The sequence below is a fragment of the Phodopus roborovskii genome, unplaced genomic scaffold, assembly GCF_943737965.1.
Source record: "Phodopus roborovskii unplaced genomic scaffold, PHOROB, whole genome shotgun sequence".
Classification (NCBI taxonomy): domain Eukaryota; kingdom Metazoa; phylum Chordata; class Mammalia; order Rodentia; family Cricetidae; genus Phodopus; species Phodopus roborovskii.
In genome coordinates this window covers 180,451-206,691 of record NW_026125039.1, presented here as the reverse complement: position 1 = coordinate 206,691, position 26,241 = coordinate 180,451, and the positions used below count along the sequence as shown (strand labels likewise).

General features: G+C 38.6%; 2 protein-coding genes and 1 pseudogene across 2 annotated transcripts; 1 reads left to right on the top strand and 2 right to left on the bottom strand.

The window, feature by feature from the left end:
• Positions 1 to 1,345: 1,345 nt before the first annotated feature.
• On the top strand, positions 1,346 to 1,786 carry LOC127215372 (DNA repair protein SWI5 homolog; the record flags this gene model as incomplete). The annotated part of the gene is made up of 1 exon (XM_051175830.1): positions 1,346 to 1,786. A coding segment is annotated over one exon (393 nt), but the record flags the coding sequence as incomplete, so codon positions are not given.
• Positions 1,787 to 2,496: 710 nt separating this feature from the next.
• LOC127216492 (olfactory receptor 4F6) lies at positions 2,497 to 3,438 on the bottom strand. The gene has a single exon (XM_051177230.1). It carries the CDS (start codon positions 3,433 to 3,435, stop codon positions 2,497 to 2,499), a length of 939 nt encoding a protein of 312 aa, XP_051033187.1. The 5' UTR covers positions 3,436 to 3,438.
• A 15,023-nt stretch (positions 3,439 to 18,461) lies between these two features.
• Positions 18,462 to 19,420, bottom strand: LOC127215296 (olfactory receptor 4F6-like; annotated as a pseudogene).
• Positions 19,421 to 26,241: the final 6,821 nt, after the last annotated feature.

Here is a 26,241-nt window from a genome sequence, read left to right as displayed (position 1 = left end):
CTTGGGAGGGGCCGGGACTCCAGCAGAGGAGTGGTCCCACGTGGATAGGCAGGTCTCCTCTAGCCAATGGCTGGCGGAAGAGCTATAGGCAATTTCTTATACTATATTAAAGACTGTGACTGTATTTACCCCCTTGTTACTACCCACTTTCTGTCTCCCACACTTTCTGTCTCTTTCCTTCTCCCTAGGCTTTCTTTCTACTTTGTGACATGAATTTGTGTAGGGAATAGTACATAAATCTAAAAATTAAAATGTAGCAAAATAACAATACTACTAAATGTACAGTTAATAGCAATAAGAAGGGATTCACTAGGACAAACCAGAAAGCTAAAAAAAAGATAAGAATCCATTAGCAAGGCATGCCTTTAATCCCAACACTCAGGAGACAGAGGCAGGAGGATCTATGTGAGTTGGAGTGCAGCCAGGTATACATAGTGAGTTCTAGGACAGACAGAGATACATAGGAAGACCCTGTCTCAAAAAAGAAAAAACAACCCCCCCACCAAAAACCCAATAAGAAACAACCCCCAAAACAAAAACTCTGATATTCTCTCCTTATTTATTTTGCTATTTCCATGTGTGCGCTCTGTTTCCTGCCTTCCTAAAATTGCCACTTCTGTGATCATATTTATGTCTTTTCCAAATAACTATTAATATTTGTTAAAAAGGTTTTTATTGGTGATTCTAGAATTGGGAAGCACCTCACTGTGTAACGTGTAATGAGTGATCTGATGATCTTAACAGAGAAAGTTAGCTTCATGAGAAGAAAAATACTGAATATAAAGGGAAAGACTAAATTTGAGAAGAGGCTGCATCCTCATTATATCACTTTGTTTTTTTTCCTTTCCATCTCCTGGTTTTTGTTTAGTTTTGCTTGGAAACTGAACTGTTTAGAAGTGGAGTTTAACCATGAAAGTCTCCTTTACCATTGTGAGCTCTCTCTGGTCTCGTCTGTGCTGTGAGCTCTCTCTGGTCTCGTCTGTGCTGCTGGAAACTCATCTGAAGCAACAGCTTTCCCTGAAAGCCATTCAGCATAGTTTTATATCTAGCCAATGGTTCTTTATAATAAAATTTGCCTTTTCAAAAAAAAAAAAAAAAAAAAGATGCAGTTTCATTCTTACTGGTCTTTTTGGAAGCCAAATAACTGGTTGATAAACAAAAGACTGAAGGGGCAGAAAATAAATCATCAGAATAGTAGAAAAATCAGATGAAGTAGAAACTACAAGTAAGAATTAAATTTGAAAATAATCTCAAGACTGTAAAATAAATAACTAAAAACCGAAGTCGGTTGGTGGTCTCCATTGCTGATTTCTGGTTATCTGAGGCATCCGTCTAACTCCAACCCTGGACCCTTCTTCGCAAAAAGACGACCCCGCTCCGGGTACCTCGGACCTCAGGGTTCAGGAGGGCTGACTTAGGATTCGGCCGAAGTTGCTATGGAGCCTTCCGATCACCGTGTTCATCTCCCAGTTTGGAAGAGGATGATGAGATTAGTGAGGAAACTTTGAACTCTGACATTCAGAAACTGAAGGAGAAAAAGGAGATGCTGGACAAGGAGATTTCCCAGTTAGTAAAAGAAGGCTACCGTGTGGGTGAGCTAGAGGGCCACATCTCTCTTCTCCATGAGTACAATGACATCAAGGATGTGGCACAGATGCTGCTGGGAAAGCTGGCTCTGACCCGAGGTGTCACCATCAAGGAGTTATATCCAGATTTTGGTCTAGACCTGAGTGACTGAGCAGAGTCTTGGAGACAATGGGACAAGTGGATGGAGAACATGAAAAGCAGAGAGTACATCCCAGGCAGTACTTTTGAAGGGCCCAAACTAAGTTTAGGGTGGGTCCTAGAGAGCGGGGTGTTGGAAGGGGTGATCATTGTCAGTTCTAAGGTTTCTAAATGTACTTGTGGATGGATATGTGGGATTGTCCCTTTTGTTAATAAACATGAGCAGTCTCTGAAAAAAAAATAACTAAAAACCACATACTGGATTTTATAAGTAGATTCTTTAACATTTATCATTATTGAATTCACCATTACCTCCACATAACATCATTGGTGAAGAGTGACATACACCAGCTGTAGTTTTTAGTATGCATTCTTTTATCATGATAGTTTTGTTTCATGTGTATGAGTGATTTGCCTGCAGGAATGTATGTGTACCACATGCATCTTGGTTCTGGCAGAGGCTAGAAGAGGTGATTTGGTTCATTTAAACTGGAACTGCAGACAGTTGTCAGCCTCCATGTGGGTGCTGGGAACCTAACCTTGGTCCTATCTAAGAGCATTAAGTGTTCTAAACACTGAATCTTCTCTCTAGCCCATTATGTCTCTTACAGAAACTATTTATTAGCTGGTATTTCATTTTTTGGGGAAAGCAAATGATAGCATATCAAATTTTAGTACACAATATATTCTGGATAAATAAAACACAGTAAATGTAGCAATATCTACCTGAAATTCTAGTATAATTTGTGTGCTTATATATCTACAATATATTTAAGACATTTTATTGTAATTAATAAACTGACTGCATAATCTTCTCATTGCCAACTTCATAGCTTTATTCCTAAGTGTATAAATTACTGGATTTAGAAAAGGGGTAATAACTGCATCAAAGAGGGCAAGAAATTTATCCAAATGAGATATTGGAAATGGCCACATGTAGAAGAAAATTAATGGTCCAAAGAACAAAATGACCACCATGACATGAGCTGACAGAGTGGAGAGAGCTTTAGATAAACTACCCAAAGATTTCTTTTGCACAGTCATCAAAATAAATATGTAAGACATGATCAGAATTAAAAAGGAAGCCACAGAAATGAACCCACTATTGGCAGTAACCATGAATCCCAAGGTGTATGTGTCTACACAAGCCAGTTTAATAAACCGAGGAAGGTCACAGAAAAAGCTGTCTAATTCATTAGGACCGCAGAAGGGTAAGTCTACTACAAAAATCAGCTGAGTCACTGAGTGGATGAAGCCAATAATCCAAGAAACAACTAAAAACAAAATGCACTTTTGTGGACTCATGATAGTCAAGTAGTGCAAAGGTCTGCATATGGCAACATATCGGTCAAAAGCCATGGCTATGAGCAGTAGCATCTCAGTGCCTCCAACTGCATGGATAAAAAAGATCTGCGTGATGCAGCCCCCAAAAGAGATGGTTTTGTGCCTTCTGAGAAGGTCGTAAATCATCTTTGGTGCTGTGGAGGAGCAAAATATCAAGTCGAGAAAGGAAAGATTTGCTAATAGGAAGTACATAGGGGACTGTAAATGGGGGTCTGAAGTCACAGTTAGCACAATGAGAAAATTTCCTAATAGACTTGCCATGTAGAACACACAGGAAAAGAGGAAGAGTAATACTTGGATTGTCCATGAGTTGGAGAGTCCCAGGAAGACAAACTCAGATACTACAGAGTGGTTTGCTCCATCCATTGCCTCTGTTGGCTCTGACAACCGTCATGCTATCTGAAATTGGAGAGTAATGAGAAACTCTGATTTAGAATAAGCAGTATTCAATTGACAAAGTCATATGAAAGACTAACATACCTTTGGAGACAGTTTAAGTAAAATAGCAATTATTTGTCTACTGGAGAATTCTGAGAGAGGGAGAAATAGTCTTCTCCAGGGAAGAGTCCCCCAGTTGGTGATCCAATACCAAGTGGTCAGCCCTGAAATCATATGCATATTAGTAACATTACATGGGCTGAGCAGGTTGCATATATATATTTAAGAATATAAATGAATATATATGTACATATATGTATGTGTGTACATATATGTGTGTGAGTATATATGTATGTATATGTGCAGAAACAATGAAATAAAGAAGCCAGGAATTTGTAATACATGGAGGGGATTGAAGGGAGGAAAGTAATATAGTTATTATAATGCCAGAACTTAAAAAACCAAAATGTGCTTGCTCCAGGCCAAATAGATGTATTTCATCATCTTCCTCTCATATATCTGTTGTTCAAAATCAACTAAACGAATCAAATTTTTTTATCCACTTTGATAACATATTTGTTTTATTTTAAAAGTAAATTTTGTAGACATATCTTTCAGATGACTCAGAGCTAAAGGCTTTTTGGATATTAAATGTGAAATTCTTAAGTGCCCATGGTTTTATAATTTGGAAATTCCTTAGTATATATTCATATTACATATATGATAACATTAAAATGCCTATATACATATTTTAGGCCTGGAGATGAACTTTTTTATTTCTATATTGAGATGATAAGGTGATTAAAAAAGGGCCGAGTATATAGGCTTGTAGCATACACTGTGTGATTTGGAGAGATTAAAAAAGCCATGGATGCTCTGGATCAGATACTGTTTGATTCTCAGTGGAGGAAAAAATGGAAAATATCAAGTGAAAGAGGCAACCAGAATGAGAGCAATGGGAGAGCGAACATGTCAGAGGATGTGGTGGGGATCTGTCTCCTTTAGGTAAAGACTGTTAAGTTTATTCACAAATTAAATGCATGTCAAAATACCAACACAATAGCCTTTTAAAAAATTAATTAGATAAGAGTTTAAATATTTGTCAAAATTCAAGGTTTGGGGAATGGCAGAGAAACAAGCATTCTCATACCTGATGGGAGAAAAGTCAAATGGTTCAGGATGAAATGCTTTCTGAGTTTTATATAGATGTTAGCTTCGGGTCAGCACTTCTACCTCTAAGAATGAAAATTCTTGGGTATATTCACTTGTATATTCATATGACTAAGGCAGACAATGAGAGAATACTTTTTGTTATTTTGGCTAAAGCACTGTTTTCAAGCTCAATGGCTGGAAAATGCCTTCAGTATATGACAAAGGATACTAGGCAGATAACTCATCGTAGAATACTGCAATTTTTAGTATTCCAAGTTAGCCAAGGTTTAAAGGTGGGTAAGTTACTATAGTTTGTAAAATTCTGGAAAGCAGATGTGGACATTGTTGCTGGACTGTCCAGCTGTCAATGCTCTACTTAAAACTCAGTTGCCCAGGTTTCACATTCTATTTGTTTTTGCAGAATGTCTCTGCTTTAAAAGAGGGCAGAATTTGGGGTGAGGCTGCTGCTAGGACAGAGGAGCACTCTCCTCAAACTGACAGTGGGGCCCAATGCAGAGGTCAATATTCACCCAGCTCAGTGAGTGTAGAGAGGATGTGCTGGTGCCTGTACGGAGTGTTCACCCATATGTTCTAGTCTCTTTGGTGTGGGAAGGTACTCTACAGGCTAGCGAAAGAGAAACATGGACACCAACCCAGGACAAAACCCTGGACCTAAAGCCTGTTTGTAAGATGTGCTGGAGGCCTTGAGATCTGAGTTAGAATAAAAAATGATTAGAGAAAAAAAATCAGTGTAACGATTCCTAATATCATTCTTCTATATTCATGAATTGGTGCCTTTACAGTCATCGTCAGAGAGGCTTTTTGTGGCAGGAAATGGGAGCAGATGCAGACCCACAGCAGACATTGTGCAAGACAGTCTACATTGGAGGTCTCTGTCGGGTGCTTCTCCTCTGCACTGGGGAAACCTGGAGGGGGAAGAAAGATTACAGGAGCCAGAGGGTGATGGAGGACACCATGAGAATATGACACACTGAATCAACTAAGCAGGTCTCCTATAGGCTCACATAGACTGAAGTGGGAATCATGGTGTATACATGGCTCTGCACCAGGTCCTCTGTGTATGTTATGGTGTTTTTGTGGGAATTTTAACAGTAGGAGTTGGTGTATCTCTGACTCTTTTTGCCTGCTTTTAGGACTGTCGGATTGCCTTGTCCAGTCTCCATATGAGGGCTTTCGTTGTGTCTTATTGTTACTTGTTTTGTTGTGTTTGGTTATTGTCTCTTGGAAGCCTACCCTCTTCTGAAGAAAAACTGAGGGGGGAGAGAGGATCTGGGGGAGAGATGGGAAGTGGGAGCTGGGAGGAATGGAGTGAAAGAAAACTATGGTCAGGATGTATTGTTTGAGAGGAGAATCTATTTCAATAAAAAGGGTTGGAGAGATGGCTCAGTGGTTAAGAGGACTGGGTACACTTCCAGATTTCCTGAGTTCTACTCCCAGCAACCACGTGGTGGCTCACAACCATCCATAATGAGATCTGGTGCCCTCTTCTGGGCGCCAGGCCTACATGCAGCCAGAACACAGTGTACAAAATAAAGAAATACATCTTTAAAAAAAGGCATGAAAGTAATTCAAATCTGATTCTTCAGGGAAACAGATTAAAGCCATCTAGTTAACTGAATATAGGATGTGGACCTCAGTCCCACTGTCTCTGCAGTGTCCTAAGTCTCAGATTTGTATTCTTCAGAGAGCAAAGTCTCTGCTCCTACTTCCACTTCTAAGTGTAAAGTGTAACAGAAGGACAAGCCTCAGAGAGCTCTGTGGAGCGTGGCATTCCCTCCTGTGCTCAGGGCAGCTTATCTTTACTGGACCAACATAAACAGGAAATGAACTTTAAGTCCTGTATAATTAGCCCTGATGGAGCATGCTGATAATGTTAGACTTTTTGTTAAAATCATAAATCAACATTTGAAGCTGCTCAGGAAAAAGACTGGCTATTCTTGGTAAACTTTTTGTCTCAATTATTACCAAAGTTAAATTAAATTAGAGATTCTGGATAGTTATTACCAAAGTTGAATTAAATTAGTTTCTGGATAATGCTGGAAATGTCCTCGTAAGAATTCAATATGATCATCACAAGCTTCTCCCGAGATGAACAGAATGAGCTCAGGACATTGTTCAGTGTTGTAGATATTGTGTGGAGAGCCTTTAGCACTGCATGCTTCCACAGGAGTCCTCAGTGCTGTCAGGATAAACTAAAGGGATGCTATCACCCAGTGAGACTTCGCTAAATGTCTGTGAAGTTCTTTTTATTCTAAATTAAGGAAGAAAATGTCCAGGAAGGGTGAGGACTCTACTGAAGACACAGACGATAATTGTTGGCAAATCTGGAGTAAGCATGTTTGACTCTTGGCCTGAACAGACTCAGATTTATTTATTATTTCATTTCACCCATTTATGTTGCTGTGATTATCTTACAATTCGTGTTTTGTCTGTGGCCCAAGGAATCATAACACATCCTTGGATGAAGTTGTTAGAAGAGAGGATTTTGAAGGTTTCACTATGTAGTAATAATAAATGTTTAATAAATTGTTTGCTAATTATTCCAATTTGATTATACAACATGATCATGTTTCATAACAGCTAATTGTATACTTATAAACAATGTACTTAAAGTTAAAATTCAGCCCTCCAACCTGTATATGGTTGGAGGTCTAATTTCCTGAATGTTTTCAAAAATTATCAATATTTTCTCTAGCTGGACATACATTAATTTTTTTTATTCCTTTTGTAGATTACACATGTAAGAGTTCCATGAAAATGCCACTGGAATATCTTCTACCATGCTGAACATCTCATGACTGTTCATTCCTCTGACTAGTACACTTTAATTGATGGGCATTACATGTTGCAGTTTCCACATTGGATTTATTTCTTCTGATTGGTTGGATTTTTCCTCTTCTCTATGTATTTCCACTTGAAATTCTGACTTTTCTCAAAGACAATTTCTATCAATGGGACAGACGGAGGTACAAGGAAAGACTGGAAATGTAGATGAAAGTGAGCAAAATAAAACCCATGTGTGTGCATGTGCACACACACACACATCAATGTGAAATTCAGCATTTTGTGTGCTAACTAGAGAAAATAATGAAAAGGCAGCTTCCATTTGTTTAACCTACCTGGATCAGTGTTGCAATGATCACAAGTTAGACAATTCAATGCTGGCAAGCTCTAACCTGTGTCATGGCTTGGCATAAAAAGTCAAGTATAATACCCCCACAGAGGGAAAGGCAGCTAATTAGCAACATGGGAAAGCACTTTAGTGTTGTCACAGATTCTGGGATTGCCGTTCTGAGAACATTTGGTCAAGGGAATTGTTTCCAAGGACCACAGAATTTTGGCCAGAGCTGAAGGAAAACTATGATAATAGGTCACTTGAGGAGAAAGAAGGGAAACTAGGAATTTTGTATTTGTGAATGTGACATGCTTTTACATATTTTACAATCCCTTTGGCCTATTGGTTTTCTTATTTATAAGAAGATAACTCTATAAGATTGAAAATATATGCTTTCAAAAAGTGAAAAGTAATGTATATTTTCTATAAGAAGGCAGGAAAGGAGAGATAAAATTAGTAAAATGTCCCTTAATGTCTACTGCATAATATAATCCAAATTCCATGATAAGACTTGACCAAATTAGAAGTGATAAGAGGTACAGCTGTCTTGTCAACATTAAGCCAATTGTTATCATTATGTGATATGGAAAAAACACCCCCCCCCCACACAAAACTCAATTGGAGTAGCTCAGATTCAGTAAACCAAAGAGCCAATGGATCAAGTAAAAGACAAGTCATTTATAGTTTGACTTTTCATAGAATAAGATTTTTAAAAATAGTAACAGAGCCTAAAATTTATAGGTAAAATTTCTTTACCTAAAAACTATTTAGAGAACCAACAAAAGTGCCATTTGTAAATTATAGCCATGCAATATATCATTTTCCACTGGCAAACTAATAGTTCTTCTGGCCTCAACTGGAATTCTACAGAAGTCAGGCCATCTAGAAGACTGACTGGCATTGGAAGGATTTAAGTAGCCTCACTCACATGCCTTGAGCCCCTGAGATCTCCAGTCTAGGCACTTCTTTGAAAATAGTATATGGTCATTAGTCTTGCCCAAACTTTGTTATCTCCTCATTGTTGTGCAAGCAACAAAAGGATAAAAAACAAAATTCCCAACACACACTGCATAGCATCCTAACTTCTGGAAATCAAGAAACAAAACCTTTGCTACATCTCATTGGTCAAAGCAAGCTCAGTCACCAAGTCAGCTTAAAGATTTGAGAAATAGTTTCCAGCTCTTGGCAGGAAGAGTTTACAACATTTTTCACTAACTAGAGATTTTTGTGACTCACTGTTCTGGGTTGTATTGATTAGGTAAGTCTCCATTAGGAGTAAGTTACATCTCTGGCTCACCTCTTATCATCTGAGAAATGGTCTCACTATATACTCAAGTTGAACTTGAGCTTGTGAGATTCTCTTGTAGCCTCCAGAGTTCTGGAGTTATAGGCTGGTGTTATAGCACCTTGCTCAATGTGATGTATGTATTCACTGCTCCGAGGTGGTGTTACTGTAATTTCTACTAAAAGAATGTTAGTTGTCTTCCATGTCTACTTTTTTCTTATATACAACATATTTTTTTTTTTTACTTTTAACATTTTTTATTTCTTTTTTTTTGCATATAGAGTATTTTTTATTTAATTTTATATAACAAAGTCCAATTAAATGAAAACAAACATTTATACACAATATTTGGGAATTGGGGCGTCGTTCTTTCCAAACTACTTCCTGCTGGTAAGGGGCGCTGTCTTGGGGGATTCGAAGAAGATTCAGATATCCTAGCTGTAGTCTGTAGGGCTGTTTTGTCCAGCTGTTTGGAATGTAGGATCAGCTTGTACTCTGTTTCAGGCGGTCTGGTGTGATCAAACCACATTAGTCTGGAAGGAATCCACATCTTTTCATTTTCTGTGGAAACAAAAATAGAAATACTTTTCCCCAGTAACTTGTTCTTCAACTTAAATTTTGGAGTCAAAGCGTTTTTTTTTTTTTTTTTTTTTTTTTACATGTCAATCCCAGTTCCCTCTCCCTCCCTCCCTCCCTCCCCCCAAGCCCTACCTCCCTCCTTCCCTCCCTTTTGCCCTCTCTACCCTCTCCCATGCACTCTAAACACCCTCCCTCCCAACCCCCCACCACAATACAATATGTAGGGGAATGCCATCCAGTTGGGGTCATGTAGATCTGACAGGTCCTGTGAAGTAGGGACTAGGGCTTCTCTCCTATCTCTAGAATAAGGCAGTTATCCCTCCATGGGGGATATGTTTGCAAAGTCCTTTTGTGTACCAGGGATACATCCTGGCTCCACTGTCTGAGGTCTCTTAGACTGCTCAGACCTTCTGGCTGAGACCCATATTCAGGGGGGTCCGAGTCAGACCCCTGTTGGCTTCCCAGCTATCAGTCTAGTGGCCCTTAGCTCCTCCTTGTTCAGGTAAGCTGTCTCTATGTACTTCTACCGCATGGTCTTGTCCTCTCCATCTGCTTCTGGGTTCTAGTTTGACTCAGTGTTTATGTTATATACAACATATTTTTAATATGCCTTTTAAATATTTTCTTTCTTCCTCATTTATTATTTTTCTTTGTGTTCTCTCCTATCCTGTGTGTGTGTGTGTGTGTGTGTGTGTGTGTGTGTGTGTGCGCACACCGCACGCTCATGCTACTCTTGCTTGTGTAGTATAGAGGACAACTTGTAGGATTTGGGTCTCTCTTTCTGCCACTTGAGTTTGGGGTACTGGCCTCATGTTGTTAAGCTTGGTGACAAGTGTCTTTCTATCTGCTAATGTATTTTACTGTCCCTTAATGTATCTTCTCAATTAGTTTAAATCTTGATACTACAAATATGGCTTGATTTGGGTCACCTGATCATCTAGAGTTTTTTTTTGTGCCTTGTGTTGAAGAGGCATGTAAAACTTAAATAAATTTCAGGAGCATAAAAGTAGAAACACAGCTTAGTGACTGAAATTGAAAGGAGCCTCCTCCTCCCTCTCTTCAAGTCTCAGAGTTCAGCCTGGTGCTTGGTTGTGGATCCCTGCATCTGGTTCCATCAATTACTGGATGAAGGCTCTATGATGATAGCTGGGGTATTTACCAATCCGATTATAGGGGTAGACTAGTTCAGACATCCCCTCCACTATGCAAGGGAGGTCAAGATCATGATGGAGAAATCTATAAAAACAGCTGAACCAAGCTCATAGAAACTCATGAAATCTAGATGAACAAGATGAACAGCCATGGAGACTACAGGGGGACTGAATTTGGCACTCCATATGTGGGAGACAGTAGTGAAGATTGTACTATCTGAGGGTCTTCTAATAGTAGGAGCACAATACAAACCTGGTATATAGGGTAGTTTGTTGCAGCCCATTTTCTATGGTGGGATGCCATGCTTAGCCTTAATGCATGGGAGAGGGGCTTGGCCTCACCCCAACCTATTGTGCCAGACTTTGTTGGTGCCTCATGGAAACCCTTTCCCATGAGGAGGAGTGTACTAGGGGTGTACTGGTAGGGGGGAAGGCAAAGGGTCAGGAGGAGGGGTGGGAGGGAGAACTGTGGTTGGAATGTAAAATGAAACTTAAAAGCATAAATAAAAAAAAGAAAATATGGAAAAACGAAAGGAGCCTCCTCAGTACTCTCTTGTAAAAATATTCTCAACATCAATGAAATCAGATTATGTATACAAACATATATGTTTTTACATCATACCTACACACAGAGAGACACAGATTCTCTCACTCTTTCCCTGATTATTTGAGGTGTTCACAGAATGGAGGTTTGGAAGATATAAGACAAAAGCCTTAATGAATTCAAAATATAGCATTAGTGTATGCCACACTAAGTAACAAGGTATCAAGACCCCTACTCAAATGTCCTACAAATTCATCATGTTCTTGTACAAGGTGGAAACGTCAGAGCTGTGATACATTGCATATTATGTAATGACCCTGATTTAACTAAAATTTGTGCATGAAAGCTTTCTTAAGTGCTTTAATTAATAAAATATCAGTTTTAGGTGAATGAAAAATTTCATGTTAATACTATGTATGTGTTCTTATGACTCCAGTTATATTACAGTAGAATTTATATTTCAGTGATGAAGAGTTTTATGACATGTTACTAAATGAAGACTTACCCTTCATGAAATACTCTCCACTGTTACATGCTGATGGGAATCAATCACTTTTCCTATGTAAAAATAGCTTGAGAAGGCTCTGAGTTTTGTTCCTAAAAGCAGTGCCAGAGAAGGGGATTGGGTGGTGGTGCCCATACGTAAATTCTAAAGATAAAACTAGAATAATAAGAGCGAGGCCTTGAGTTCTATTTGGACCAAGCTTTAAATTAATAGTGAGAGAATAATCCAAGAGTACAAGTAAATATCATGAACACATTTTTCCTCAATTGGGATGAAGTTGAAATTAACCTTTGCTTGTACTCAAGTGATAATATTTAGAAATTATAATGAACTATTAAGTTCAAAGGTAAGTTGGGAAAAGATTCATTATCTAAGCAGGAAGAATGCAGATGGCACATAACATCTAATTCACTTCTCTACTGTTAATGCCCCCAGCCCAAATTCTATTTGTGTGATCAAGACTGATATGGCTTCATATGGGTGTTATGGACTCAAATGTTATTAAATAAAGAGTCTTTTCTGAGTGTTCCTTACAAAATCCTGAGCGCATATCTCCTTGTGATGAAAAAACAAACAAACAAAACCAAAAAAACCAAAACAAACAAACAAACAAACAAACAAAAAACCTCAGAGAAACTCAAGTATTTCAATGAAGTTTGAAATTCCCAATGTTCTTAAACTTCACATCTATAGAAAGAACCAGATTAAGGCCTGTCAGATGAAACTCAGAAGGTATGGTAAATATGACATAGTATCTAGTATTCAATATGGGACAGAAAACAGACATTAATGAAAAAAAAGATGAGTGAAATATGAATAAACTATGGCGTTTAGCATACTGTTGATGTCTCACTGACTGGAAAATACTGGGCAAATGAATAATGATAACATCAGGGGAGCCTAAGTTTAGATAAAGGGTATGTCCTAATTAGGGTTTCTATTGCTGTGATTAAGCACCATGATCATAAAGCCAGTTGAGGAGAAATGATTTATTTGACTTATACATACACTGTAGTATATTATTGAAAGAACTTGACAGGAACTCAGGTTAAATCACTTGTATGCGATTTCTCTAATTTTTTTTTTTTTTTTTAATGACAGCACTTAGTGTTATGACATTTCCTCTTAGCACTGCTTTCATTGGGTCTCATAAGTTTGGAAATGTTGTGCATTAATTTTTATTAAAATCTAAGATGTCTTTAGTTTCTTTTTTATTTTTGCATTAACTGAGTGGTCATTAAGTAGAGAGTGTTTTAGTTTCTATGAGTGTGTAGGTTTTGTAATGGCTGAGTAAGCATTAGACTATAAATCTAAAGACAGAGGTTATAGCCTTCTTTTTTGTATATGGAGCTTTAACCCATGATGGTCTGATAGGATACAGGGGTTTATTTCACATTTTTGTGTTTCTTTTTTTTTTGAGACTTGCTTTGTGATTGAGTATGTAGTCAGTTTTGGAGAAAGTTCTGTGAGGTGCTGAAATGTAGAAGGTATATAAATTTTATATATATTTGGGAAAAATATTTTGTAGGTATCTGTTAGGATCAGTTGGTTCATAATGACTGTTAGCTTCAGTATTTCTCTGTTTAGTTTTTATCTAGATAATCTGTCCATCTGTGAGAGTAGGGTATTGGAAGGCTCTCACTATTATATATGAGGTTTGATGTGTGGTTTAAGCTTTAGTAATGTTTCTTTTGCAAATATGGGTGCCCTTGCATTTGGGGCATAAATGTTAATAATTGGGATGTCATCTTGATATATTTTTTCCATTGATGAGTATAGTGTCATTCCTCATCTCTTTTGATTAATTTTGTTTTGAAGTCTATTTTGTTAGATATTAGAATATTTCCACAGCTTGCTTCTCGGGTTCATTTGCTTAGAAAATCTTTTTCCAACCCATTACCCTGAGGTAATGTCTATCTTAGACATTGAGGTGTGTTTCTTGTACTCAGCAGAAGGATGGGTCCCATTTTCTTATCCATCTTATTAGCCTGTGTCCTTTTATTTATTCAGTCCACTGATGTTGAGAGATGTTGATGACTCATGATTGTTAATTCCTGTTATTTTGTTGTTTAGGGTTGGAGTTTTCCTTCTAGTACCTTCTGTAGGGCTGGGTTTTTGTATAGATATTGTTTAAATTTGACTTAATCATGGAATATCTTGTTTTCTCTATCAATGGTGAGTGAAAATTTTTGCTAGGTATAGTAGTCTAGGCTGGTATCTGTGGTCTCTTAGAGTCTGCAAGATATCTGCACAGTCCCTTCTGGCTTTCAAAGTCTCCATTGAGAAGAAGTCAGGTGTAATTCTAATAGGTCTATCTTTGTACGTTACTTGTCCCTTTTACTATGTTTTGTGTTTAGATTACTATGTGGTGGGGTTGTGGACTTTCTTTTCTGGTCTGATCTATTTGGTGTTCTGTAAGCTTCTTGTACCTTCATATATGTCCTTCTTAAGGTTAGGATTTTTTTCTTTTATGAATTTGTTAAAAATATTTGAGATGAAATTCTTCTCATATTCTTTTTTTTTAATTTTAAAAATAATGTAAATCTGACTGTCAGAATTAATAAGAAAATTTTATGCTTTTACCTTTATTATTCTTTTTTATATTATTATATTATTCTTTTTATATTAATTTATTTTATTTTAATTTTACATATCGATCCCAGTTCCCTCTCCCTCCCTCCCTCCTTCTCCCCCTCTCTCCCACCTTCTCATGCCCTCCGACCACTCCCCCCCCACTCCACATGTATGCTGATGCCTTCTAGGAGAGGTCATCTAAATTTGTCAAGTCATTTGCAGTAGGGACTAGGACTTCTCTCCTGTCTCTAGGTTAAGGCAGTATCCCTCCATGGGGGATGTGCCCCCAAAGTCTTTTGTGCACCAGGAATATATCCTGGTTGCACTGTCCAAGGTCCCTTAGACTGCTCAGGCCTTCTAGCTGAGACCCATGTTCAGGATGTCTGAGTCAGTCCCATGCTGGATTCCCAGCTATCAGTCTGGGGGCCCATTAGCTCCTCCTTGTTCAGGTCAGCTGTCTCTATGTGTTTCTGTAGCCTGGTCTTGTCCTCCCTCTCTCCATCTGGATTTCAGTTCAGCTCAGTGTTTAGTTGTGGGTGTTTGCTTCTGTTTCCATCAAGTACTAGATGAGGGATCCATGATGGTGGATAAGTTAGTTGTCGATCTCATCATCAGGGAAGGGCATTAATGGTAGCCTTTACAATATTGCTCAAATTGTTAGTTGGGGTCAGTCTTGTAGGTCTCTGAACATTTTTCTAGGTTTAGTTTGCTGTTCAAACCTATAATGGCTCCCTCTTTTATGCTCTCTCTCTCTCTCTCTCTCTACCTCTTCTCTCATTTATTCCTCCTCTAACTCAATCTTCCTAGTCCCACGTGCTTTCCTCTCCTCCCCTTCTCTTTCTCCTAGTTCCCTCTCCACTCCCTGCCCCCCCCCCGCACTCCCAAAATGCTCAGGAGATCTTGTTCCTTTCCTCTTCTGTGAGGGACCTTGTATGAATCTATTAGATTCCTCCTTGTATCCTAGTGTCTATAGCGATGTGAATTATAGGCTGGTAATCCTTTGCTCTAGGTCTAAAATCCATATATGAGCAAGTACATACCATGTTCCTCTTTTTGTGATTGGCTTAACTCATTCAGGATGATTTCTTCAAGTTCCATCCATTTGTCTGCGAATTTCAAGATTCCATTGTTTTTGTTTTCCCCCACACATATTAGTATTCCATTGTGTAAATGTGCCATATCTTCTTTATCCAATTTTCAGTTGAGGAGCATCTAGGTTGCTTCCAGGTTCTTGCTATTACAAATAATGCTGCTATGAACATAGTTGAACAGATATCTTTGTTGCATGGATGTGGACCATTTGGGTATATGCCTAAGAGTGGGATTGCCGGGTCCTATGGTAGACTGATTCCCATTTTCCTGAGGAACTGCCATATTTATCTTCAAAATGGCTGTACAAATTTGCACTCCCACCAGCAGTGGAAGAGTGTTCCCCTTTCTCCACATCCTCTCCAGCATGAGTCATCATTGGTGTTTCTAATTTTAGCCATTCTGGCAGGAGTAAGATGGTATCTCAGAGTTGTTTTGATTTGCATTTCCCTGATGGCTAAGGATGTTGAACACTTTCTTGAGCATCTTTCAGCCTTTTTGATTTCCTCTAATGAGAATTCTCTCCTCAGTTCTGTACCCAATTCTTAAATATCTCCTCTTATTCTTATTTTTCTTCTGTTTGGTCTTTTCATAGAGTTCCAGATTTTCTGGATGTTTTGTGTCAGGAAGTTTTTAGATTTAATGTTTTCATTGACCAATGTATGATTTTCTTCTATTGTATCTTGTGTGCCTGAGATTTCACTTTCATCTCTTGTTTTCTATTGGTGAAGTTTGTGTCTATAGTTACTGCTCACTTACCTAGATTTTCCACCTCTAGGATTACCTCAGTTCCATTTTGAGCAGTTTTATTCATTCTCTCTACCTGTTTCTTTGTTTTTTCCTTGGGTTTCTTTAAGTGATTTATTAATTTCCTCCCATTGTTTGTTTGTATGTTTCTGAATTTCTTTAAGAGATTTATTCATTTCCTCTTTACGGACCTGTATTATCTTCATAAAGTTGGTTTTAAAGTGGTTTTCTTTTCTTTTTTTTTTTTGTGCTTCAGCTGTGTTGGATATTCAGGAATCAATGTAGTAGAGTAGCTGGGTTCTAGTGGTGTCATATTGCTATGTCTGTTGTTGATTATGCTCTTATATTGGTCTCTAGGCATCTGGTTTTGTGTAATAAGGTTTAGGTGTCAATTTCTTAGTTTATCTTTGTTGGATGGGTGTTTCCTGCTTGCTTTCTGTTCTTCTCTAGTCTTCTTATCTGAGTTGCCTGTGTCTCGTGACTGTTGAGTCCTCTTGTCCAGTATGCCTTTGCTGGGGTTATGGAGGCCTGCCTAACCTATGTCAATTTGGGTGTTGGTGTTGCCTTTGAGGTTCTGCGAATTGGCATGGCTTCTGGGGTTTTGGGTACTAGCATGTCCTCTCATAGAGCCGGGGGCTTGTGCTGGAATTGTGGACCAGAATATTATGAAAATAGGAGGACGGATGGGGAAATCTGAGCCATCTTTGAGGACTATTGGAGATCTGCAGTCAGGGTCTTATCTGGGATTCTGCGTGCTGGAGTGGCCCCTGGTAGATCAGGGTTTTTCTGTCAGAGTTGTGGGTCAAGATATAGACTAGCTTGCTTTCTTATATAACCCAGGACCACCAGCCCAAGAATGGTACCACCTACAATGTGCTGGGCCCTCCTTCATCAGTCACTAATTATAAGAATGCCTATAGCTAGATCCTAAAGGAGGCATTTTTTTCATTGATGTTCTCTCCTTTTAAATAACTAATACTTGTTCAAGTTGATATAATACTGGCCAGCACATTTGACCCCTGGTCAGCCTGACACACAAACACAACATTGCTAAGCCCTAACCCCCCTTTTTTATTTTTCCATAAGATCACACATTAACATCAACATCACAATGTAAACATTACAAATTTTAAAAGTTGCACAGTCCTTAAAAATACACTTAAAAATTCAGTCTCCTTAAAATTCAAAGTCTTGGAGTTCAGGAAGAAACTTGGGACAAGGGAAGCTCCTAAAAATTTACAAGGATGACCCCAGCTAAGCCTCCTAGCAATAGTGGGTAGGTGACATGAACTGGCCCTCTCCTTAATCAGATTGGTAATTACCCTAATGGTTATCAGAGAGCCTTCATCCAGTGACTAATAGAATTAGATGCAGAGAGCCACAGTCAAGCATCTTGCTGAGCTAGGGGAATCATGCTGAAGAGAGGGAAGAAGGATTGTACAAACTAGGGGTGTCAAGATCATCACAAGGGAAACCATGGAAACAACTAACCTGGGCTCATAGGAACTCACAGATTCTGGACCAACAGCTAAGGTATGTAGAGGACCTAACCTAGGTCCTCTACATACATGTGACAGAACGAATTTGGGAAGAGGATGCATCCTCCTTACATTTACTCTGCTTTTTCCTTCGATTTCCTGGATTTTGTTGCATGAAAACAGACATTTAAAACTTGATCCCCAAAGGCTCCTTTAGCACAGGTGCTCTACCTGGTTTGGCCTGTGCCTCTGGGTTGAATGTAGGATTCTATTTTAAAACAACTTTCATTAAATTATTTAGCACAGAGTTTATACTTAGACAACAATTATTCATATCAGAGTTTTCTTTTTCAACAAAGCTGATGTAGTTTCTGTCTCCTTACTGGATTGTAAAAAAGCAGATTATCACACAAATGGTCGATAAACAAGATGCTGAAGGCACAGAAAAATCATCAGGAAAGTATGCCCAATCAAAGGAAGTAAAGGTTAATCTTTGTGTTTAAAGTAGTCAACTTAAAATGCCATCTTTAGAAATGGGCTCTTTAACAATTGCCATTATTGTATTGGTCAATGTTGTGAGGTAAGATTATTGATGAGCTAAGCCTGGCAAACTCTCTTGTCTTCAAGTCTGTTCTGTAAACAGTTAATAATATCCAGATTCAATTCAGGCAGAAAACAATCAAGGGTATATCACATCTTAGTACACAGCAGCATTCTGGTTAAATACAACATACTTTATATAGCACACATCCATCTGAAATTTTACTTGCATGTTCATGTATCTTCAGTATATTTAAGAAGCTTAGTATAATTCACAACCCGAGTGCATAGTCTTTTTATTGCCTCCTTCATCTCTTTATTCCTAAGTGTATAGATCACTGGATTTAGAAAAGGTGTAATAATTACATCGAAGATGGCAAGAAATTTATCCAGATGTGATGTTGGAAATGGCCACATGTAGAAGAAGATTAAGGGTCCAAAGAATAAAACGACCACCATGACATGAGCTGACAGAGTGGAGAGAGCTTTAGATAAACTACCAAAAGATTTCTTTTGCACAGTCACCAAGATAAACATGTAAGAGATGATCAGAATTAAAAAGGAAGCCACAGAAATGAACCCACTATTGGCAGTAACCATAAATTCCAATGCATTGGTGTCCATACAAGCCAGTTTAATAAACCGAGGAAGATCACAGAAAAAGCTGTCTAATTCATTAGGGCCACAGAATGGTAAGTCTACTACAAAAATCAGCTGAGACACTGAGTGGATGAAGCCAATAATCCAAGAAACAACTAAAAACAAAATGCACTTTTGTGGACTCATGATAGTCAAGTAGTGCAAAGGTCTGCATATGGCAACATATTGGTCAAAAGCCATGGCTATGAGCAGTAGCATCTCAGTGCCTCCAACTGCATGGATAAAAAAGATCTGCGTGATGCAGCCCCCCAAAAGAGATGGTTTTGTGCCTTCTGAGAGAGGTCGTAAATCATCTTTGGTGCTGTTGATGATGAACATATCAAGTCAATGATAGAAAGATTGGCCAACAGGAAGTACATAGGGGACTGTAAATGGGGGTCTGAAGTCACAGTTAGCACAATGAGAAAATTTCCTAACAGACTTGCCATGTAGAACATACAGGAAAAGAGGAAGAGAAGTAGTTGGATTGTCCATGAGTTGGAGAGTCCCAGGAAGACAAACTCAGATACCACAGAGCAGTTTACTTCATCCATTGCCTCTGTTGGCTGTGACAACCGTCATGCTACCTGAAATAGGAGAGCAGTGGGAAACTCTGAATTAGAATAAGCATCATTCAATTGACAAAGTCACATGAAAGACTAACAAACCTTTGGAGATATGTGTGTGTGTGTGTGTGTGTGTGTGTGTGTGTGTGTGCGCGCGTAGCAGTGAAAGAAACAGAGGTCATGATTTTGAAACAAAGCAAGGGGAGCATACAAGGAAAGGATTGGAGGGGAGGAAAATATATATATATATATATATATATATATATATATATATATATATTGCTTCCTGCAGCTTCCCAAAAGCAATTAGTGTCCTCTTATATATCTCAGTGTTCAATGCATACCAAAAATTTAATGATTTCATTTACTTGTATAACCTTATTTGTTATAAATAAAAAATACAATGTTGTAGGTATATCTTTCAGATGATTTTGAGCTAACTGGCTTTTTGGATATTAACTGTAAAATTCTTAAGTGACTGTTCTTTTCTTTTTTTTTTTTTTTTTTTTTTTTTTTTTTTTTTGCATATAGAGTATTTTTTATTTAATTTTATATAACAAAGTCCAATTAAATGAAAACAAACATTTATACACAATATTTGGGAATTTGGGCGTCGTTCTTTCCAAACTACTTCCTGCTGGTAAGGGGCGCTGTCTTGGGGGATTCGAAGAAGATTCAGATATCCTAGCTGTAGTCTGTAGGGCTGTTTTGTCCAGCTGTTTGGAATGTAGGATCAGCATGTACTCTGTTTCAGGCGGTCTGGTGTGATCAAACCACATTAGTCTGGAAGGAATCCACATCTTTTCATTTTCTGTGGAAACAAAAATAGAAATACTTTTCCCCAGTAACTTGTTCTTCAACTTAAATTTTGGAGTCAAAGCGTTTTTTTTTTTTTTTTTTTTTTATTTATTATTATTTTACATGTCGATCCCAGTTCCCTCTCCCTCCCTCCCTCCCTCCCCCCAAGCCCTCCCTCCCTCCTTCCCTCCCTTTTGCCCTCTCTACCCTCTCCCATGCACTCTAAACACCCTCCCCTCCCAACCCCCCACCACAATACAATATGTAGGGGAATGCCATCCAGTTGGGGTCATGTAGATCTGACAGGTCCTGTGAAGTAGGGACTAGGGCTTCTCTCCTATCTCTAGAATAAGGCAGTTATCCCTCCATGGGGGATATGTTTGCAAAGTCCTTTTGTGCACCAGGGATACATCCTGGCTCCACTGTCTGAGGTCTCTTAGACTGCTCAGACCTTCTGGCTGAGACCCATATTCAGGGGGGTCCGAGTCAGACCGCTGTTGGCTTCCCAGCTATCAGTCTAGTGGCCCTTAGCTCCTCCTTGTTCAGGTAAGCTGTCTCTATGTACTTCTACCGCATGGTCTTGTCCTCTCCATCTGTTTCTGGGTTCTAGTTTGACTCAGTTTTTATGTATGGGTGTTTGCTCCTGTTTTCAACAGGCATTAGTTGAGGACTCCATGGAGAAGTTAGTTGTTGATCTCACTCTCCGGGAAGGGCATTTATGATAGCCTTTCCACGGAAGCTGAGATTGTTAGTTGGGAGCAGTCTTGTAGTTCCCTCGACCTTTCTTTGTGTTCAACTTTATCTTCAAACCAATATTGGCTCCCTCTTTTATGTTCTCTCTCTCTGTCTCTGTCTCTCTCTCTCTTTCCTATTTTCCATTCCTAACCAGGCTCAATCCTCCTAGTCACACATGCCTTCCTCTCCTCCCTCTCATTTTCTCCTACTTCTCTCTCCATTAGCTGTCCTCCCCCCACTATACCTGAGGTCTGGGGGACTTGTCCCTTCCCAGTTCTGTGAGGGACTTTATATGAATCTCTTAGAATACAACTTGTATCCTATTTCCTCTGGTGATGTGAATTATAGGCTGGTGATCATTTGATCTAGGTCTAAAATCCATATATGAGTGAGTACATACTGTGTTCCTCTTTTTGTGACTGGGTTACCTCATTCAGGATGGTTTCTTCAAGTGCCATCCACTTGCCTGCGAATTTCAAGATACCATTATTTTTTTCTGCAGAGTAGTATTCCATTGTGTAGATGTGCCACATCTTCATTAACCATTCTTCAATTGAAGGGCATCTAGGTTGCTTCCAGGTTCTTGCTATTACAAATAGTGCTGCTATGAACATAGTTGAACAGATGTCTTTGTTGCATTGATGTGAATCCTTTGGGTATATGCCTAAGAGGGGGATTGCCGGGTCCTGTGGTAAACTAATTCCCATTTTCCTGAGGAACCGCCATACTGATCTCCAAAGTGGCTGTATGAGTTTGCACTCCCACCAGCAGTGGAGGAGTGTTCCACTTTCTCCACATCCTCTCCAACATAAGTCATCACTGGTGTTTCTAATTTTAGCCATTCTGGCAGGGGTAAGATGGTATCTCAAAGTTGTTTTGATTTGCATTTCCCTGATAGCTAAGGATGTGGAGCATTTTCTTAAGTGTCTTTCAGCCTTTTTGATTTCCTCCATTGAGAATTCTTTCTTCAGTTCTGTACCCCATTTTTTAATAGGGTTATTTGGTGTTTTGTTGACTAGTTTCTTGAGTTCTTTGTATATTTTGGAGATCAGCCCTTTGTCGGATATAGGATTAGTGAAAATCTTTTCCCAGTCAGTGGGCTGCCGTTTGGTCTTGTCAACTGTGTCCTTTGCCTTACAGAAGCTTCTAAGTTTGAAGAGGTCCCATTTATTAATTGTTTCTTTCAGTGTCTGTGCCCCTGGAGTTATGTTCAAGAAGCGGTCTCCTATACCAATTTGTTCAAGGGTACCTCCTACTTTCTCTTCTAAGAGGTTCAATGTGGCTGGATTGATGTTGAGGTCTTTGATCCATTTGGACTTGAGTTTTGTGCATGGCGACAGACATGGGTCTATCTGCAGTCTTCTACACACCCTCATCCAATTGTGCCAGCACCATTTGTTGAAGATGCTGTCTTTGCCCCATTGTATAATTTTAGCTGTTTTGTCGAAAATCAGGTGTTCATAGGTGCATGGATTAATATCAGGATTTTCAGTTCGATTCCATTGGTCTACCTGTCTATTTTTATGCCAATACCAGGCTGTTTTCAGAACTATAGCTCTGTAGTAGAGCTTAAAGTCAGGAATGGTGATGCCTCCTGATGTTCTTTTATTGTATAGGGTTGTTTTGGCTATCCTGGGTCTTTTGTTTTTCCATATAAAGTTAATTATTATCCTTTCAAGGTCGGTGAAGAATTGTGGTGGGATTTTAATGGGGATTGCATTGAATCTGTAGATTGCTTTTGGTAAGATTGCCATTTTTACTATGTTTATCCTACCTATCCAAGAGCATGGGAGGTCTTTCCATTTTCTGGTATCTTCTTTAATTTCTTTCTTTAGAGTCACAAAGTTCTTATTATATAGATCTTTTACTTGTTTGGTAAGCGTTACACCAAGATACTTTATGTTGCTTGTGGCTATTGTAAAGGGTGATGTTTCTCTGATTTCTTTCTCTGCCTCTTTGTCGTCTGAAAAAAATAGGGCTACTGATTTTTTTGAGTTTATCTTGTATCCTGCTAGTTTGCTGAAGGTGTTTATCAGCTGTAGGAGTTCCCTGGTAGAGTTTATTGGGTCGCTTATGTAAACTATCATATCATCTGCAAATAGAGACAGTTTGACTTCTTCCTTTCCAATTTGGATGCCCTTGATCTCCTTTTGTTGTCTTATAGCATTAGCTAGAACTTCTAGTACGATATTGAAGAGATATGGAGAGAGAGGACAGCCTTGTCTTGTTCCTGATTTTAGAGGAATTGGCTTAAGTTTCTCTCCATTCAGTTTGATGTTGGCAGTTGGTTTGCTGTATATTGCTCTTATTATGTTTAGGTATGTTCCTGTTATCCCTGACCTCTCTAATACCTTTATCATGAAAGGGTGTTGAATTTTATCGAAGGCTTTTTCTGCATCTAGGGAGATAATCATATGGTTTTTCTTTTTCAGTTTGTTTATATGGTGGATCACGTTGATAGATTTTCGTATGTTAAACCATCCCTGCAATCCAGGTATGAAGCCTACTTGATCATGGTGGATGATTTCTCTGATGTATTTTTGAATTCGGTTTGCCATTATTTTATTGAGTATTTTTGCATCGATGTTCATCAGGGATATTGGTCTGTAGTTTTCTTTCTTAGTTGTGTCTTTGTGAGGTTTGGGTACCAAAGTTATTGTGGCCTCATAAAAAGAGATTGGCAATAAACCTTCTGTTTCTATCTTGTGGAACAGTTTGAGGAGTAGTGGTATTAGTTCTTCCTTGAATGTCTGGTAGAATTCTGCACTGAATCCATCTGGCCCTGGACTTTTTTTCGTTGGAAGGCTTTCGATGACTGCTTCTATTTCATTTCGGGTTATAGGTCTATTTAAGTTGTTTGTCTGTTCTTGATTTAATTTTGGTAAGTGATAGTTATCCAGAAACTTGTCCATTTCCTTTGAATTTTCAATTTTTGTGGAATACAGATTTTCGAAGTATGACCTGAAAATTGTCTGGATTTCCTCTGTGTCTGTTGTTATGTTCCCCATTTCATTTCTGATTTTGTTAATTTGCATGTTCTGTCTCTGCTTTTTCGTTAATTTGGATAAAGGTTTATCAATCTTGTTGATTTTCTCAAAAAACCAACTCTTTGTTGCATTGATTTTTTGTATTGTTTTCCTGGTTTCTATTTTGTTGATTTCAGCCCTCAAGTTGATTATTTCCTGGCGTCTGCTCCTGCGGGGTGAATTCGCTTCTCTCTGTTCTAAGGTTTTCAGTTGCGCTGTTAATTCATTTATGTGACTATCCTCTGTTTTCTTCATATGGGCACTTAGTGCAATGAACTTCCCTCGTAGCACTGCTTTCAAGGTGTCCCATAAGTTCGGGTATGTTGTATCCTCATTCTCGTTGAATATTAGAAAGTCTTTAATTTCTTTCTTTATTTCTTCTTTGACCCAGGAGTGGTGCAATTGCACATTGTTCAGTTTCCATGAGTTTGCAGGTTTTCTGCTATTTGTATTGTTGTTGAATTCCAATTTTAAAGCATGGTGGTCCGATAAGATACAGGGGACTATTTCTATTCTCTTGTATCTGTTGAGGTTTGTTATGTCTCCTAGTATGTGGTCGATTTTAGAGAAGGTTCCATGTGGAGCAGAGAAGAAGGTATATTCTTTTGTCTTTGGATGGAATGTTCTATAGATGTCTGTTAGCCCCAGTTGAGACATAACTTCTGTTAATTCTTTTGTTTCTTTGTTGAGTTTCTGATTTGTGGTCCTGTCTAGTGTTGAGAGTGGTGTATTGAAGTCTCCCACTATAAGTGTGTGAGGTTTTATATGAGCTTTGAGTTTTAGTAGTGTTTCTTTTACGAATGTGGGTGGCTTTGTATTAGGGGCATAGATGTTCAGAATTGAGACTTTGTGTTGATGGATTTCTCCTGAGATGAATATGAAATGACCATCTTCATCTCTTTTGACTAGTTTTGGTTTGAAGTCTAGCTTGTTAGATATTAGGATAGCTACGCCTGCTTGCTTCTTATTTCCATTTGATTGGAAAATCTTTTCCCAACCCTTTACCCTGAGGTAATGTCTATCTTTGGAGCTAAGATGTGTTTCTTGTATGCAGCAGAAGGATGGATTCTGTCTTCGTATCCATTCTGTTAATCTGTGTCTTTTTATAGGTGAGTTAAGACCATTAATGTTGAGGGTGAGTAAGGACCATTGATTGTTGATGGTTGTTTGATTTAGGTTTGTTGTTGGCAGTGGTATTGTGAATATATTTGTTCTGCTTCACCCTAGGTTTCTGGTGTAGTTGGATTATCTGTTGCCTACATTTTTGTGGGCGTAGTTACCTTCCTTGGGTTGGAATTTTCCTTCCAATACTTTCTGTAGGGCTGGATTTGTAGATACATATTGGGAAAATCTGGTTTTGTCATTGAATATCTTGTTCTCTCCATCTATATTGACTGAGAGTTTTGCTGGATATAGTAGCCTAGGCTGGCATCCGTGTTCTCTTAATACTTTTAGAACATCTATCCAGGACCTTCTGGCCTTGAGGGTTTCCATGGAGAAGTCAGGTGTAATTTTGATAGGTCTGCCTTTATATGTTACCTGTCCTTTTTCCTTCGCTGCTCTTAATATTTTTTCTTTATTCTGTATGCTAGGTGTTTTGATTATTATATGTCGAGGGGTCTTTTTTTCTTTGGTCCAGCCTATTTGGGGTTCGGTATGCTTCTTGTACTTTCATGGGCATGTCCTTCTTCAGATTTGGAAAGTTTTCCTCGATGATTTTGTTGAATATGTTTTCAGCACCTTTGAGCTGGGCTTCCTCACCTTCCTCTATGCCTATTATTCTTAGGTTTGGCCTTTTCATGGTGTCCCACATTTCCTGGATATTGTGTGTTAAGGATTTGTTGGATTTATGGTTTTCTTTGGTCGATGAATCTATTTCTTCTAGTTTATCTTCTGCGCCTGAGATTCTCTCTTCCATCTCTTGAATTCTATTGGTTATGCTTGTGTCCGTGGTTTCCGATTTTTTTCCCAGCTTTTCAATTTCCAGCTTTCCTTCCATTTGTGTTGCCTTTATTTTCTCAATTTCGGTTTTCAAATCTTGAACCGTTTCCTTCACCTGGTTAATTGTTTTTTCTTGGCTTTCTGTACTTTCCTTAAGGAATTTGTTCATTTCTTCCACTTTTTTGTTTGTTTTTTCCTCTATTTCTTTAAGGGATTTTCTCATATCTTCTTTGAGGGCCTCTATCATTTTTATGATGGTGATTTTTAAGTCATACCCTTCTGCTTCCTCTGCTTTGTTGTTGTGTTCCA

Excerpts from the sequence above, each read along its gene's own strand:
- LOC127216492 (XM_051177230.1), bottom strand. The coding sequence starts at position 3,435 with ATGGATGGAGCAAACCACTCTGTAGTATCTGAGTTTGTCTTCCTGGGA.